Below are 15,265 nucleotides of genomic sequence, written 5' to 3'. Positions count from 1 at the left end.
AGGGTCCCTTTGCCTTTTGTTGAGTCTGGAAAGCCTGGGCAGGGGAGCTCTTCCCACAGCTCAGCCTCATTGTCCCTAATGGCCCCGTGCACTTGCTCTGGGGTTGGCTGTCAGCAGCTTCTTTCCCCAAAGCCCTTGAGTTGACCTCTGCCTCTCAGCAGCCAATATCATCTCCCAGTTCCCTAACCACACAGCTAAGCTTCTGACCCTTACACGGATCTCCACCTATAACCTGGCTCCAGAGGCCACCAACCCATTTGACCGCGGGGCAATGTCCCATCCTCCAACTACATATCAATTCCAAGGAAAAAGTAGTAGCCTCACACGCCTGTCCGGGACAGGTGTTCAAGCACGCCACACTCCACCCCATCTGAAAGCCCATCCCTTTCCCGACACATCCTGGCGGTCCTCAGTCCTCCGCCTGCTCGCGCAGAGGCTTTTGCTTCCTTCATTCCTCTGCAGTTACCCCAGGGCGAAGACCATGCCTCTCCCCACCATGCCCCAATGTGTGACACTATGTATATTAACAATGCATTGTCAACAGTGATTAGTCAACTAAGAAAGACTTGACTCTACAAGTCCACTAAGAACAGCGAACTGGGAATGATGGTCTGAGAAGTTGGCTGGAGGAAGGAGGCAGCAAGGACCAAAGCAGTGACCAAAGTGTCTGGATTCATCCACAGTGAGTGCCTGCTACGTACCTCAAGAAAGAAGTTACGTTTTGTAACGACTTCTTTGTTGCTGACAGTTCAACTTTGACCAAGTGTCCAAGGAGACAGGTGGTCACTGATGGGGGAAGTGAGCTTCCCGGTCCAAACAGGGGCGCGCGCGCTCCACAGCACATCTTCTCTCCTCCTCCCACTAAGAAAGGAAGCAGCAGCTCCCGGTTCTACTCCTACCACATGCAGGCGAGGCTGCCTAGATTGTGAACGGATATGGGTACCCCTGGTTTCTAGGGAACAGACAGCACATACGGCCTGGCTCAAGGAAACCGTCTCCTTAAAGAAGCCTGAAAGGGAGAAAAGGTGCTAGTTAAAGGGCCTCCAAGAATTTCCATCTCGCAGATGACACCACTTGGCAAGACCGGGAGCAAGCAGCAGTGATGTCTGGCACCTGGGACAGCTCAGGCCTTCCAGGCTACTCCTTGCTGGCTCTCCCAGGTCCAGGTAGTTCTCGGGGCTGTGAAGCGGGGTCTGACTGCCATCAGCTAAGGAGACCCTCCCCTAGACCACTCCAAGAAGCCTGTGCGTGAAGACACAATGCTGCTCCCCTGCACCCCGACCAGCCTCAAAGCAAATCATCTTTTAATTCCTAAACACCAAGTATTTAATTTATGCTGTACCTCAAATGTCAAGTCCACCTCCCAACACATAGCTTTGAAACCACGTAAGGAGGCCTAACACTTTCCATATGGTGAAGACATGGGGCCTTTTAATTGTGCCAACTGGTATCATTCAAGGGTAATTCCCCTGGAATCCAGAATTCAGGCAGCAGCTGGATCGGCCCCCAATCTCATCACCCAGCCCCACCCGGGCCCCATGCAGCATGCCTGCACCCTCCTAATCTTCCCTAAATATCAAAATGTGCTAGGTGCCCCCTAATCAAATTACCCAAGTGCTTGGCAGCCGCCTTTGATCTACAGGGGGGCTGGCTGTCCCCCAAGCCCCCAACCTATTTCTGCAAGCAGTTTTGCTGTAAAAGAGCAAAAGGATCATAGTGCACGGAGTAAAGGTTGTTTTGAATCTGGTTACACACATCCACACATGCATGTGTGCCCACGCTCACAGTATGGACAGAGGTACCTAGGGAGCTTCATTATCCAGCCACTGCCCACCTTGGATTTCCACTGGGTAGTCTCTTACTGCCTGCTGCTTGGTTTCTACCATCTCTTGGAGGTGAATGTGCTTTAGCCTCTAATTCTGCTCAGTGCCTATGTCTCAGGCATGCACTGGCTCCGTCTACTGTCCTTCGCTCACAGTGCCTTTATGTTTCCTGTCATTCACCACCTCTCTCCTTTGAGTTTATAGTCCCTTGTACCTCATCCAACATCCCCAGAGAGGCAAAAGCCCAGACCTTAACCTGGGTCTCACCAGGTGAGCTGACAGTGCAAGGGTGTAGGGGGAAGAGCACGAACACCAGGGCCCCTCCATAAATGTCACCCTCTCAGCCCGGGCTCTACTCTTTTCCGAGATTTATCTACCTTAACTCTGACATGGAGGAGAACATGACTGGGCCCATTTTACAGATGTGCTTAACAAGATACATAGAGTTAAAGTGACTTGCACAAGGTGACGAGCTATGGTGCAGAGTCTGACCTCAGTCACTTCGATATGTTGGGGGGTAGGCTGAGTTGAGCACTTGCGTGGCTACTCTCACACCCTAGGGCTATGTATGCAACCTGGATCCTGCCCCAGATATGAGGCAGGTAGGGCTCCTCTTGCTTCTTCCTCCCCTGCAACTGGTTCATGTGTACATGGTGGCAACTGTCTGTGCCCCTCGCTGGGAATCAGGCAATGCTGGGCTTCACACACACACTGACTCTGGAAAGGGAGACAACTTAGTCTACCCCAGCTGGCTGCAACTCCAGAGGGTTATGGGGAGATTAAGGTAATAGAAGCAATGTGCTTGGCACATACAGGCGCTCAGGCAACAGTAGACTTCACAGCAATAATAAGGTTGTCAGTTGGATAAGTCACTAATGTGTCCCCAGCCACTTTGGTGGCAGGACAAGTAGAGAAGCAGACACAGAGGCCTTCACCAAGATAGGTCTGGTACTGGCTATAGGAAGCTGCCAGCCCTGGAAGCTAGCAGACTGCTGGAGTCCACACCCATCGACATCCTGATGATATCATGGAAGGACCTGCCAGCCACCCTTCCCATGCCAGTGGGACTCAGGGAAGCGACAGAACTGAACTGGACTCACCACTGGCCAGCCCAGCACCCTCGCTGTCCCTGCCAGTTCAGCACTCGCTCTTACCTTCCCAACCACGACCACTTGAACCCGGCATGTTTCCCTGTATTGGCTTTGAACTCACCTCCCTCTTTCAACTCTGATTCATCTTAAGTGATAACATCCATGAAATCATGTGTTTGATGTCCTAGTTATTTTTTCCCTGATTAAAAAAGATAGATACCTATAAAGATTAAAGACATTCCCCCTAAAGACGACCTGAATTGCTTCGCGGCCCACCACCAGTGCGACCCCACACTTTGGCTCAGCCTGCTCCTTTTCCAGGGTTGATGCATGGCCCTACTACTGTGACCACTCCAGGTTGGAACCCAGGCATCCAGATCTGTTATTAAGATCCACTCTCAAGGAAGCAGAGACACCCCCCCACACACACACACTCAACATCTTTGATGGCTGGGCCCACCCTCTTAACTATCCAACACATGTCACACTGATGGCTCTATGCCTCACATCTTCAAAAGGACTTTGAACAAATATTAATGACCCCTCCTTCTCAGAGAGGGGGGTGAGCCAGGAAGGCAAGCAAGCACCATCCATCCCATGCTGTCCTCAGCTGGGGGAAGAAACCAGGCAACGAAATTCCGTGACTTCAGCAAAGCCACAGGCTTAAGCAGGGGCCCCCCCTCCCCCTTCTTCATTTCCCCCAATGGCAACTTTTACTGGCTTGCATTCCTCTTGCTGGGAACACTACTATTTAATTAAAAACGACAGACTTTTGTTTTCCTCTCCTTCTTCCCCCTCCCTCCCATCCTCCCAGCCTGGATGCCAAGGAGACCCACCAAAAACATGCGGGTAACATTTGTTATGGCTTTGAAGATAAAAGTCAGTTGAAGCAAGCCCTCGCTGTATTTCAAGTTTCCCCTCTAGCATGGAGTAAAAGCTGCCTGGCAGTTTAGGAAAAAAAGAGAGAGGAGAGAGAGAAAGAGGAGAGCGGCAGAGCCTAAATAAATGTCATTCTGCAAGAATACTTTATGAAAATAAACAGGCTGGAAAAAAAAACCTGATTAATGGAAATCCTCTCTGTTGGCCTGTATTGAGCTGCAAATGCATCTGCTCATATGTCTAAATTGGATTGTTTTCATTGGTCCTTAGATAAATAAGTACATCAAAAACTAGGAATGGTGGGGGAAGGAGAAGTTTGTGGTTCTGTTAAAAGGCTCTAAATGCAGTGCCTCCACCCCCTGGGCCCAGTTCTGACCTTTCTACTACAGTAGCAGCCCCAAGTCTCAGTCAGCCAGCAAACTGGAGGGCCAGGGAAAAGAAAGCCTGAGCTACACAGTAGAGAGGGAGCTTATCCCAGAGACAGAGGACATTTAACACACCACATACACATGCACGAACACACACACACACACACACGGTGGCAAGCATGCCACCTCCCTGCAGTGGTGCTGCCAGGTGCCACCACCCAACCACACACACACGCCATCTCTCTGCAATGATGCTGCCAGATGCCACCACCCAAACACACACACACACACACACACACACACACACACCACACACACCACACACACCATACACACACAAAGACTCCACCAGCCTCACCCAAAGAATAAGACCAAAGAACTAACCAGACCTGAGGCTCGATCTGTTCCCTCTCCAAGTTTTAAAAAAAAAAATTAAATGTCACATCAAAAAGTTGATTCATCCTTTGATCCTTGGCTTGCAAGAGTTCCACGCAGACCATCTGAGAGCCCTGTGCAGAGTTCTGGAGCTCACAGGACATCTGTGAACACCAGTCCCAGGCCAGACACAGGGGCTGGACTCACTCACTCCCCATCCCACTTGCTCCTGCAGAACAACTCTAGCCTCAAGAAGCCCCTGGGTGTAGAAAGAGGGTGTACCCAGACCACTATACAAAACCCCCCCACCCTACGCCTCTCCCACCTCTAAGGGCCACACTGAGGGGACAGCCAGGTCTCAGTGCCTCCAAACTCTACGCTCGGATGGCAGATGGCACTGATGAATGCCACAGACACAGTTGGAGGTGGCCACAGATCCTGGGCCAGCACAGCTCTGCCTTCTACCCAGACACTCCTGCCTGCCTCTAGTCCTAACCCCTCCCTGTGGAAAAGCTGGCCATAAAAGCAAAGCAGAGGAGGCCTCCCCCCACGCACACACACAACAAAGCACAGCTTCCCCACCCACTGGACCTGTATCACCTCCTCCCTGGCACTTCCTCCCCAAGCAACTCTCTGTGCCCAACTGGGCGGGAGATGGGTGCCAGACTGATCGACAAGGATCCTCCAAAGTATGGAGCACAAGTAGGGCTGGTGGGACACGCTGAGAAGGGATTTGGGAACCTAGACAATGTGCCAACAGGATGCTGAAAGTGGGGAGGAGGGGAGGCGGTTCGCAGACCCTCTCCAAAACTGAAAGGGTGGAACAGAGTGGGGGCCATACCCGAGTGCCTCGACCAACAGTGCCTGCCAATCTCAGCTGTCGGGGTCCTGAGACGCTGCCTGGACAGCGCTGCCTCCCGATCCACTCCTCGATGCCTTTCCTTGCCCAAGCAGCGCTCACAGCAAAGCTGTCACCTGAGGCGGGAAGAACACGAAGACCTTGAGTCCGGGCCCCCCCGCAGCTGACAAAAAGTTACCTGAGAATGAAGGGAAGGAGACAGAGAGGCACAACCCGGAGAGTAAAGGCTTGGCAGGAGGGTCAAGCGCCGGACGGAGCAGAATCTAAAAGAGGAAGGTAGCCAAGAAAGGGGGCTCGGCGAGATCCTAAGTGCAAGGATTCAGAGGGTGAAAAGGAGTTCGCAGTATCCTGAGTGAAGGAGTTAGGGGATCAGAGGAAGGAGCGCGGGAGTCAGGACTGTGGAGAAAAGAGTTGAGGGTCAGGAGAGGGGGTGCAGTGGGCGCAGAGGCCAAGTTCTCCAGAGAAGGGGCTGGCGGCCAGAAGAAAGGTGCAAGATCTTGGGGGGCTGAAGAGAAGACGCCGCCAAAGTGGATGGGGTTAGGGTCAGCAGTGGGAGCACTGGGCTATGGGGAACGAGTAAAGGGACAGAGGGGCCCCAAAGAGCGCTCCCGGGGCGGGGCTGGGGGCTGGGGCAGTCCTGGTAATGAGATCCAGCGGCTGGGCCGGCCGCGCCGCCTCCCTCGAACCCCCCCCCCCCGGGCCGGTGGCCCACGCTCCTACCTTCCGGGCTCTCCCTGCGCTTGCACACGGCGGCTGTGGGAACATCGCGCGCGGCGGCGGCGGCGGCGGCGGCGGGAGCCGGAAAGAAAGGAGAGGGAGAGTTAGCACCGGCGGGAGGACGCGGGGCCGCGGCCGGCGAGCGGGCGGGGGACACTGACCCGGCTTCGAGTGAAGTTTCCCCATGCTGGGGCGCGGCGGCGGGGCGTCCTAAGCCATGCGTCCGGCCGCCGACCCTGCGCCAGCCTCGCTCGCCTCCTCCTCACAGTCCGCGCGCCGAGAGCAGCCCCAGGCGGCCCCGGTACACGTTCCTGCCGCCGTCTCCGCGGCCGGACTGACGCCCGGGAGCGCCGAGCCCCCTGCCCGCCGCCGCGGCCCCGCGCCTCCCCAAGCGCCCATTGGCCGGCCGCGGCCCATCAAAGGCGAGGCGGACGCTGCGGGGCGGGTAGAGGCGGGGCCTGCGAGTAGGGGCCTGCCGAGGGGCGGGTCCATAGAGGGCGTGGTCTGTGGGCGGGGCGGCCTTGGTGGGGAGGGGCTTTGGATGTGCTGAGCCCCAAGCCCCTTACGCGGACTCAGGGGCGGGAATGGGGACCGGGCGGAGGCTCTGACCGCCGGGTGGTGGAGCAGCGCTGCCCTCGCTGGTGGTACTGCGACTTCCCTCTTCTCTGCGTTTCCTCGGAGCCGTCAGAGTGAGACTAGATAGCTCGGGTTCACAGTTGGGGAAACTGAGGTCGCGACCGGTGACCTTAGCTGCACGGGTGCACGCGTCTGCTGCTCTCCCACGGTGTTGTCCCTTCCCAGACTTCCCGTGCCCAGCCTTCTACAGAAAGTGGTCCGTATTTCCAGCCGCGTGCCCGCGCCCCCTTTTTGACTCCTCTAGATTTTAAGGTTGTTTTTCTTTCATTTGGGAGTCAGGTAGAAATCACCAGGACACCTCGCAGGCGAGTGCGGGTTCAGCCCACTCTTGTTAACGACAAGTGTCCAGATACCCCAAGCTGTCCTCCAATCGCTAGCAACTCCTCGCCCATGGGCTCGTGAGTGCCCAACTGGAGTCGGGGCCAGCTGCCAAGCTGTGAGGCCGGGAGCGGTGAACCGCCGGGTCTTTGATCTTTCTTAGTTTCCGTTCCCCCCTCCCCCCTGCAGTTCTCCAGACCCCAAGGGCCTGTTTGTTTTGTCTAGGGAGGTCTCTGCAAAGGGGAGGGCGACTTGAAGGCTTCCATCCCACCTTTGTGGTCCTGAGAATGCTGTCTCTGCTGGCCACACCGGGGCCCTGCGCTAAGGCTCATCCTGGTATCTGGCAGTGTGAGCGTGGGAAAGAACCAGATCTGCTATTAAAGCTAGACTAGGCTGCTGGCCTCAGTTTTATGATCTGTACAATGGATACTTAGTTCTACCCTTTTTTTGCTTGTTCCCTGTGCAGCGCTACTCAATAGAAACAGGTGAGCACGTTTGTCATTTTAGACTTACAAGTAGTCACCTCGTGGAAGGAGCTCTGGGACTCAAACCCAAAACACTGGTCACGATTGACGAGCAAGCATTCAGCTATTGGGCTATGTCTTCAGCCCTAGGCACCACAATTTTTGAAAAGTTAAAAGAAACAGGTGTTTCAGCCAGATGGCTCAGCTGGTAAAGGTGCTTGCCACCAACCCTGGGGATCTGTCCCATCCCCAGAGATCATATGGTCACAGGAGAGGCGCATCTGCTGCAAAATTGTCCTCTGACCTCCACATGAGTGCTGTGGCACTCAAGTGTCCACCTACATACTCACATACTAAATAAATAAATGTGACTTAAAATTAAAAAAGACACAAGTGAAATTAGTTTGACCCACTACAGCCAAAATGGCATCAATACTTAATAAGTTATCGCTTAATAAGTTTTCACTGTCTTTAAAGTCTGGTCTGCATTTTACACTTACACACATCTCAAGCAGAGCAGCCACACTGCTGCAAGTGGCTTTGCATGGGGCTCGTGGCTACTGTACTGTGAAATGCAACTCTTAGCACCTACCTGTCTCAAGAGAACCCAGAGCTGTGTGACCCTCCAGAATCTTCATCCCTCTCCATGTTTTCACACCCTGTTTGGAGGAAATGAAAGCTACTCTAAGCGCACACCTAAATCTCTTGCAGGATGTGCTCCTTCAAGCATGGCTGGGACCTCATAAAACAGCAAAATAGTACAGTTGATTTTTTTTTTTGGTTTTTAGCTTCTTTTGAGTCAAGGGCTCACACTGTAGCCCAGGCTGGTCTTGAAATTGCAACAATGTTCTTGCTTTAGCCTCCTGTGCATTGGGATGCAGGTGTAAGCCACCACGCTTGGTCGGCTGTCAGTTTTATATCGCCATATCTTTAGTACCTGTTTATTTCTGTGCCCATCATCCTCACAATCACTTCTGCTTTGGTTTGGTTTGGGTTCCGGTTTTGTTTTTGTTTTTTTGAGACAGGGTTTCTCTGTAGCTTTGGAAGCCTGTCCTGGAACTCTCTTTAGACCAGGCTGGCTCTCACAGTCACTCCTGATGCAGACTTTTGTACTTGTGGAAACGACGGATCCTGTTGGATAGGCTCAGAGAGGTGGGGTTACTTGCCCAAGGAGTTACCCATCACGCAGCTGATTAGTGACCTCGTTAAGAACCAACCTCAAGCTGCTCCTTCACTGGTACTCATTTTTCACTACCTCAGGTTTCCAGCACATTCCAAGCCTAAGATCTGGAAGGAAACAGTGCATGCCAGCTCTGTGGTAAACCTTGCTCTAACACTTTAAATGGGTATCTGAGTAAAATGGATAGTGCCACTTTCATGGACCTGTCCCCCCATGTCCCAGGTGGAGGAAGAGAGACAAAAAACAGCAACCATGATGAATGGCACACGGCAGCGTGCATCCGGGAAAGGGTTAATATTGTCCAAGCCAGTCAGGGAGACTGCCAAAGGCCTATTATGCCCAGGACACCCCCAGAACCACCTGGCCCAGATGTCTAGGGAGAGGCACGTGAGCTGTGAGGAAATAGAAGAGCAGACCCAGGAACTAGGGGAGAGTGCCCAGGTCCTAAGTCCTGAGCTGACAGAGAACATCCTGCAGAGCCCTTGCTATAGACGTGGAGTTCCTGTGGGGTCCCTGCCTGTCTTTCTCACCCACAGCCACACCAGTGCCAGAGGCTCCGAAATCAAAGCGAAACTCTTTCTCACAGAGCTTAGAATGATGGTGACTTCCTTAAACCTGTCATGGCTTTCTTCTTTCATGAGAAAACAGTATCCCCTCTGCCCCTTGGGAATGTCTCTTTGCAGTTCAAAAAGAGATAAAAGCAAGGACTAAAACTCTGTAGTTACCAGCTTGAGTCTTAGGGGAAGTAAATCCCAAGTGTCTGGCCAGACACAGGGCCCCGCCAGGCGCCTGGGACTTTGCTGCTGCTGGACCCTCACTACTTCCATCTACGCCCTTCCCTGACCCTGGCATGAGAAGACAGAAAGTGGGCCAGGTGGGGCCAGCCAGGATCACTTGTCTAGGATTCTCAGGATGAACTCCCTAGCTGCCACCCGGGGCACCACCTACCTTTGCCCTCTGCGGGCTCCCCCACCCCATCACTTGCTGTCTTTTTCTGTTTTAATAATTTATCTAGCCCATTTTCTTGGGCTGTATACTTACAGTGACACATCTCTTTCTTTGAAGATTTCCCTTCCTTTGGGGGAGGAGAGCAGGAGAGGAAGGCCATGAAGAGATAAGAGAAAGAGGTTAGAACCACCGTCTGCACGGGGCTGCAGATCTCATGAGGCTGATTCGAGGAAATCTGTCAGATGAAGGGCAAGATTTTTTTTTTTTCAAAAACCCCATCACCTGGGTTGGCTGCCCATATCCCAAGTTAAGCTATCTGATCTGGCTCCTGTCAAATGCCACTTCCTAGGATAGGAACCCTCCTTGGCCTTTCACACTCAAGTCACAGTCTCTAAACAGCCAGGCACCTACCCCTCTGAATCTAGTTGGTACTCCAACTATTTTAATAAATAGGCTGTTTTTCCTCCTGTGACTCCCACCGGGCTCCCACTATCTTACCCCTCCTGGTGTAATCCCTAACACAATCCCATCCACAATATGGGGCCTCAGCCCTGGGGTGAGTTATAGTCCATAAGACGTAGAAACATGATCTGGGGCCAGGCATGCTGGCTCAGGCTTGATATACCAGCACTCAGGAGGCTGTGCACACACAGCCTCTGAGTTGGAGGCAAACCTGGGCTATACAACGAGACTAGGATCAGGGGAAAGAACTAACTCCCAGCTCCTCCTGGCTCCTTGCAAGCCCCTGCCTTGTGGCAATTCTATGATCCCTGGGAAGCTAGGACTGCTGGGTGCGGGAGACCTGGTTGTGAGGTGGGGGGATGTGGGTGTAACCCAGGAGGAAGGATGGAGGTCTCAAGACTAAGAGCCTGAAACAAGAGTGGTAATTGGAGACCAATAAAGGTACACATCCGGGGAAGTGAGGAAGGAGCTAGTCTGGCGTTGAGGGCAGATGGCAGCTGTCACTTGCTTGGACCTGGGCTCTAGCCTCTTGCCCGCTGCTCTAAGGCCTAGGTGCACTCTCACCACATCCCTAAGCCAGTGACACAGCTCAGCCATGGGACACTAACACCGCTATAATCCAGGAAGCCAGCTGGCTGACAGAAAGATTGGGAAAGAGGCAGCTAGGAGCTACACAGCCCCAGCACTGACCCTGGAAAAATGCAATGGGAGAAAATGGGCTCCCCAGAACTGTATTTGAACTTCAAAAGAAAGAGGCCAGAAGGTAGGCACCCATCTCCTCCAAATGCTGGCTGAATGCAACACTTATGGCAGGAACTCCTCCTGGTCTAGAACGTTGTCCCAAGTTCAGGGCATGGACACCCTTTGTCCCATGGAGAAGCTTTCCAATCATTCTTTTTTTTTTTTTTTTTTTTTTTTTTTTTTTTTTTTTACAAGAGAGAGAAAGTCTTTGGTTTTTGTTCATTTTCCGTCAAATGCAGCCAACATAGGCTCAACCCCCCACACCTGGTCTCCCTGCCCATGAGCCGGAAGGAAGCACCGGCCAGCTCAACAGTTCTCTTTTGTGTACTTATGTGCACGTGGTGGGTGTGATTGGTAGGGGTGTGCATGTGTACTCATGCATGCGGATGGGCAGCCACCAGTGTGGGTGTCTTCCTCAATCACCCTCCACTTTATTGAGACAGGATCCCTCAGTGAACCTGGTGCTCACCAATTCTCCTAGACTCTTGTGTGGTCTGCAAGCCCCAGGCATACACCTGCCTCCTCTTTCTCAGCTTTGGGATTACAGGAGTGCATACCTTTGCACCTGTTTTGGTAGTGGTGATTTGGTTTGCTTTGTTGTTGTTGTTTTGTTTGGCTTGGTTTTTGCATTTGCATTTTTTGTTGTCGTTTTTTAAGCATAGTTTCTGGAGCTAAAATAGGTCCTCATTCTTATGTAGAAAGCACTTAATGAATTGTGCTGTCTCCCAAGTTGTTTTTTGGGGGTTTGTTTTGTTTTGTTTTTTGGGTTTTTTGGGTTTTTGTTTTTGTTTTTTTTACCTGCCAGGCTTGTCAGGGCCTTCAATGAGCAGTCAAGTTTTGCAGTTCTCTAAGAGAAAGACCTCATAAACAAAATCTCCTGAACTTGCCAGACCAAGACCAAGGACCCCTTTGAGAAGTATCATTGTAAAATAGTATTTCTGGATCATGCTGGACACCATGAGTTCTAATTCTCCATTCAGGCTCCACAACCCAAGGTAAACTGAGATTGTGGGGGAAGGTTACTGGAGACAGCCAGTACAGAAAGGGTTCCTGGGGTCAGGAATCCATGCATATTGAGTCAGTATCCTGATCGTGCACACACAGCCTCTGAAAGCCTGGACAATGTCTGAAGCTCTATCTTGGCACACGGGCATCTTAAGGGCTCAGTTTGAGGAGCTTGTTTTTATTATTATTATTATTATTATTATTATTATTATTATTATTAATTCTTATTATTATTTCCATTGCTGTGATAAAATACCATGACCAAGGCAATTTACGAAAGGAAGTTTGGGGCTTATCGCTCCAGAGGGATGGGAATTCATGGCCATCATGGTGGGGAGCATGACGGCAGGCATGGTGCTGAAGTAGCAGCTGAGAGCTAACATCTTGATCCACAAGCAGGAGGCAGAGAAAGGCTTTTGAAGCCTGGAGTCCACTCCTAGGGACATACCTTCACCAACAACACACCCCCTACTCCTTCTCAGACAGTTTTACCAACTCGGGACCAAGTATTCAAATTTATGAGCCTATGGGGTGAGGGCATTCTTATTCAAACCACCATGGGTAATAATAATAATAATAATAATAATAATAATAATAATAATAATAATAATAGACTCTCCCTGCAGAGATCACCAGCAATTGGCCTGAACCACCAGCTCTCCCTCCTGGCTCAGTTTCTTCCTCCTTCCATCCACAGACAGGGGTTTGGGTGGCCCCTGCTCCCGTGTTGACTCCATCAAACTCTTCATTCCTTGGACATAGCTGATTGGCTGCTTCACCCATGAGCCTGACCAATGGAAATCTTTTTACGGCATTTGCACAGAAAGGCCCAGCAACAGCAACAGCTGTCTGGGTACCTTGTAGGCTGACGGGGAGTGGTGGGGCGGGGCAGCATGGAGAGGAAGCAGGGATAGGAACAGACATGATGTTGGGGGTTTAGCTATGATGTGGCCTCCTAAAAGATGCTCACATGTCAAAGACGTGGTCTCTGGTGGTGCTCTTGAGAAGTGATCAGGTGCATTGTTGCACTCAGGCTGGAGAAAAAGGAGGGCCTAGTTGGAAGACAGGATGTGAGGGGTGGTCACTGGGGTTGTGCCTCTGAAGGGACCAGCTCTTCCTTTCTACTTCAGGATGCTATATGGTAAGCAGCTTCCCCTCCCATACCTTCTGGCCCTCATAAGCCCAGAAACTTAGAGTCAAATAACCATGAAAATAACATCTCAGAAACCATGAGATAAAATAAATCTTTCTTTGTTTTAAGTGGCTTCTGTCCAATATTCTGTCACGGTGACTGAAGGCTGACTAACCTAGGTGGAGACATGTAGAGACAGATGCACAGATGACTGTCATGGTCCACCATCTTGCCTGTGTGTCCTGATCTTAAACCCCCACAAGCCTGTCAGTCATTAGACTGACGTCAAACACTGAGGCTTCTCGTATGGGACATGTACCCCGAGTCCTGAGGCCATGTTAAGATTGTACTAGTGGGGTCCCTTCCTGCCTCTGTCACACTCCTGGCTGCCTACCCTGCTTCCACTCACATAGAGGCGTGGTCTGAGGCCCCAATAGATGGTTCACCTTCCTGGAACCTCACATTCATCTGGGATCTATAACAGACCAAGAGACACATGCGCTTCTCTTTCCCTAATTCCACTGTGCAGTGAGGATGACTAGATGCCTCAGTTCTACCAGAGTTGCATATGTACGACATGGATGGAAATGTCTGTCTTCGCGAAGCTCACTGGCTAATGAGGAAGGCATCATAACCAGGTAACTCAGTGAAATACAAAGTGGAAAAAAGAAATTAGCTGAGAAAAAAGAAGTCATGCCAGGACATGCCTCGTGATTTTACGTAGACAGGTCAAAGTGGGCAAAAAATAAAAATAATAAAAAATAAAAATCAAACTCTTGGGCCAGTGGGATAACTTGGTGAGTAAAACACTCGCCGCACAACCCTGATGACCCCACAGAATAATAATGAACACATTTTTAAAGCTTCCACACTCAAAGAGGACACCATCCTCTACCCCCTGGCTTCCCCTAAGCCTCCCTATATATATCTCATTGTCCCCTCTAATTCCGTGCCCAACAGAGGACAAGAGATTGAGAAACCAGAGTTCAACACATCCAAAGGCCCTGAAGTCACAACAGACTGTGAACACTTGGGAATCACTAACAAAGAGGGGGCATAGACTCTGAAGTCAAGAATACAGAGTTGAAGGGAACAGAGGGAGATCACAAGACCTTTTCGGGCCACAGCAAGGACATTAGCTTTACTTGAACAAGACAGCAGCCACTTGAGAGGAGTTAGATTGAGGGGTGACAGCCAGAGGTCAGGCCCAAGACGATGGTAGCTTAGACCAGAGTGATAGCCATGGAGATGGGAGAAATTGTATGCTAAATATTCTGGGAAGTTAGAGGGCCACAAGATCAACTAATGGAAAAGACCTGGGGAGAGAGGAAGAGGAGAAAAGTATTAAGGAAGATTCAGAAGTTAGAGACTGAGCAACGGGATGAATGGGGTTGCCGGTGAGTGGTGGGGCACGCACAGTGGAGCTTGGAGCAGCAATAGTTTATTAGGAGCAAACTATTCTGAGAGAACTAGGGGGGGTCTGAGTCCAGGGATCGACAGACAGACGGCTGGAACTACAGAGTTCAGGTGCAAGCCGCCTTGCCTGCTGCCAGCAGGTGTCATAAAGCAAGACCCTAGCCTGTAGAGATCCCTGGGGGGTGAGTGGGCAGGGACAGAGGAAAGACAGCCAGGCATAGAGCCTGGGGCTGCAAGTCACTGCTCACCTTCTCATCCATTCTTCCCACCTCCTAGCCTCAGCACACACGGCACACACGGCAGCTTCTCAGCCCTCCCTCGGTCCTTACGGAGTCCACTCCTGGTGACCCTTCCCAAACCTGCTCTCCACCCCCGCCTCCTCAGCACCCTTGGCAGGCAAGTTCTAAGAAGAGCTGCGCTCTCAAAGCAGTGCTTTGTTCCGTCCTCCATAGAGATAGATGAGAACCTGTGTGTGACCTCAGCATTTGGCAAGGGACAGATGGAGAGGAGGGCAGCTCCCTGTGGTGCCTAGCGTCCCACTGCCATGGGGGACCTGATCCAACCTCATTCCCTCTGTGCCCACCTCACGCCATGTCTGGCCTGGCATAGAGTAGATTTGCCTTGGAATAAATGGCAGAAAGGAAAGGCCCACCTGGCCAGAGGGGCACTCTTGCCCCTCAGCATCTCCAGGCTCCCCCACCATCGCTTTGCTTCATCTGACTGTGCCATCCTGCAAGTGCAAGTAGCCTGGACCATTGTCACAGCGGCTCGGCCAGGGCAGGAGAGCAGATGGAGGCTGATGCTCCTCCAGAGCGCCGTCATCTCTCGCCTGGGAAACCCTAAGGGACCAG

The 15,265-nt window shown here is 51.8% G+C and overlaps 1 protein-coding gene across 1 annotated transcript in view; it reads right to left on the bottom strand.

Moving 5' to 3' along the window:
* Nkd1 (NKD inhibitor of Wnt signaling pathway 1) overlaps positions 1-6,485 on the bottom strand; it is a 67,881-nt gene extending 61,396 nt beyond the window's left edge. Inside the window, exons 1-3 of the mRNA XM_087900153.1 lie at positions 6,274-6,485; positions 6,116-6,148; positions 5,378-5,511 (exon numbers count right to left, since the gene is read on the bottom strand). Coding sequence (XP_087756279.1) covers positions 5,378-5,511; positions 6,116-6,148; positions 6,274-6,298 — 192 coding nt within the window. The 5' untranslated portion in view covers positions 6,299-6,485. The remainder of the gene's footprint in view (positions 1-5,377; positions 5,512-6,115; positions 6,149-6,273) is intronic.
* Between the last annotated feature and the right edge of the window lie 8,780 nt (positions 6,486-15,265).

Source organism: Myodes glareolus, chromosome 22 (assembly GCF_982192425.1).
Source record: "Myodes glareolus chromosome 22, mMyoGla1.1, whole genome shotgun sequence".
Taxonomy (NCBI): Eukaryota; Metazoa; Chordata; class Mammalia; order Rodentia; family Cricetidae; genus Myodes; species Myodes glareolus.
This window is presented reverse-complemented; position numbering and strand designations above follow the sequence as displayed.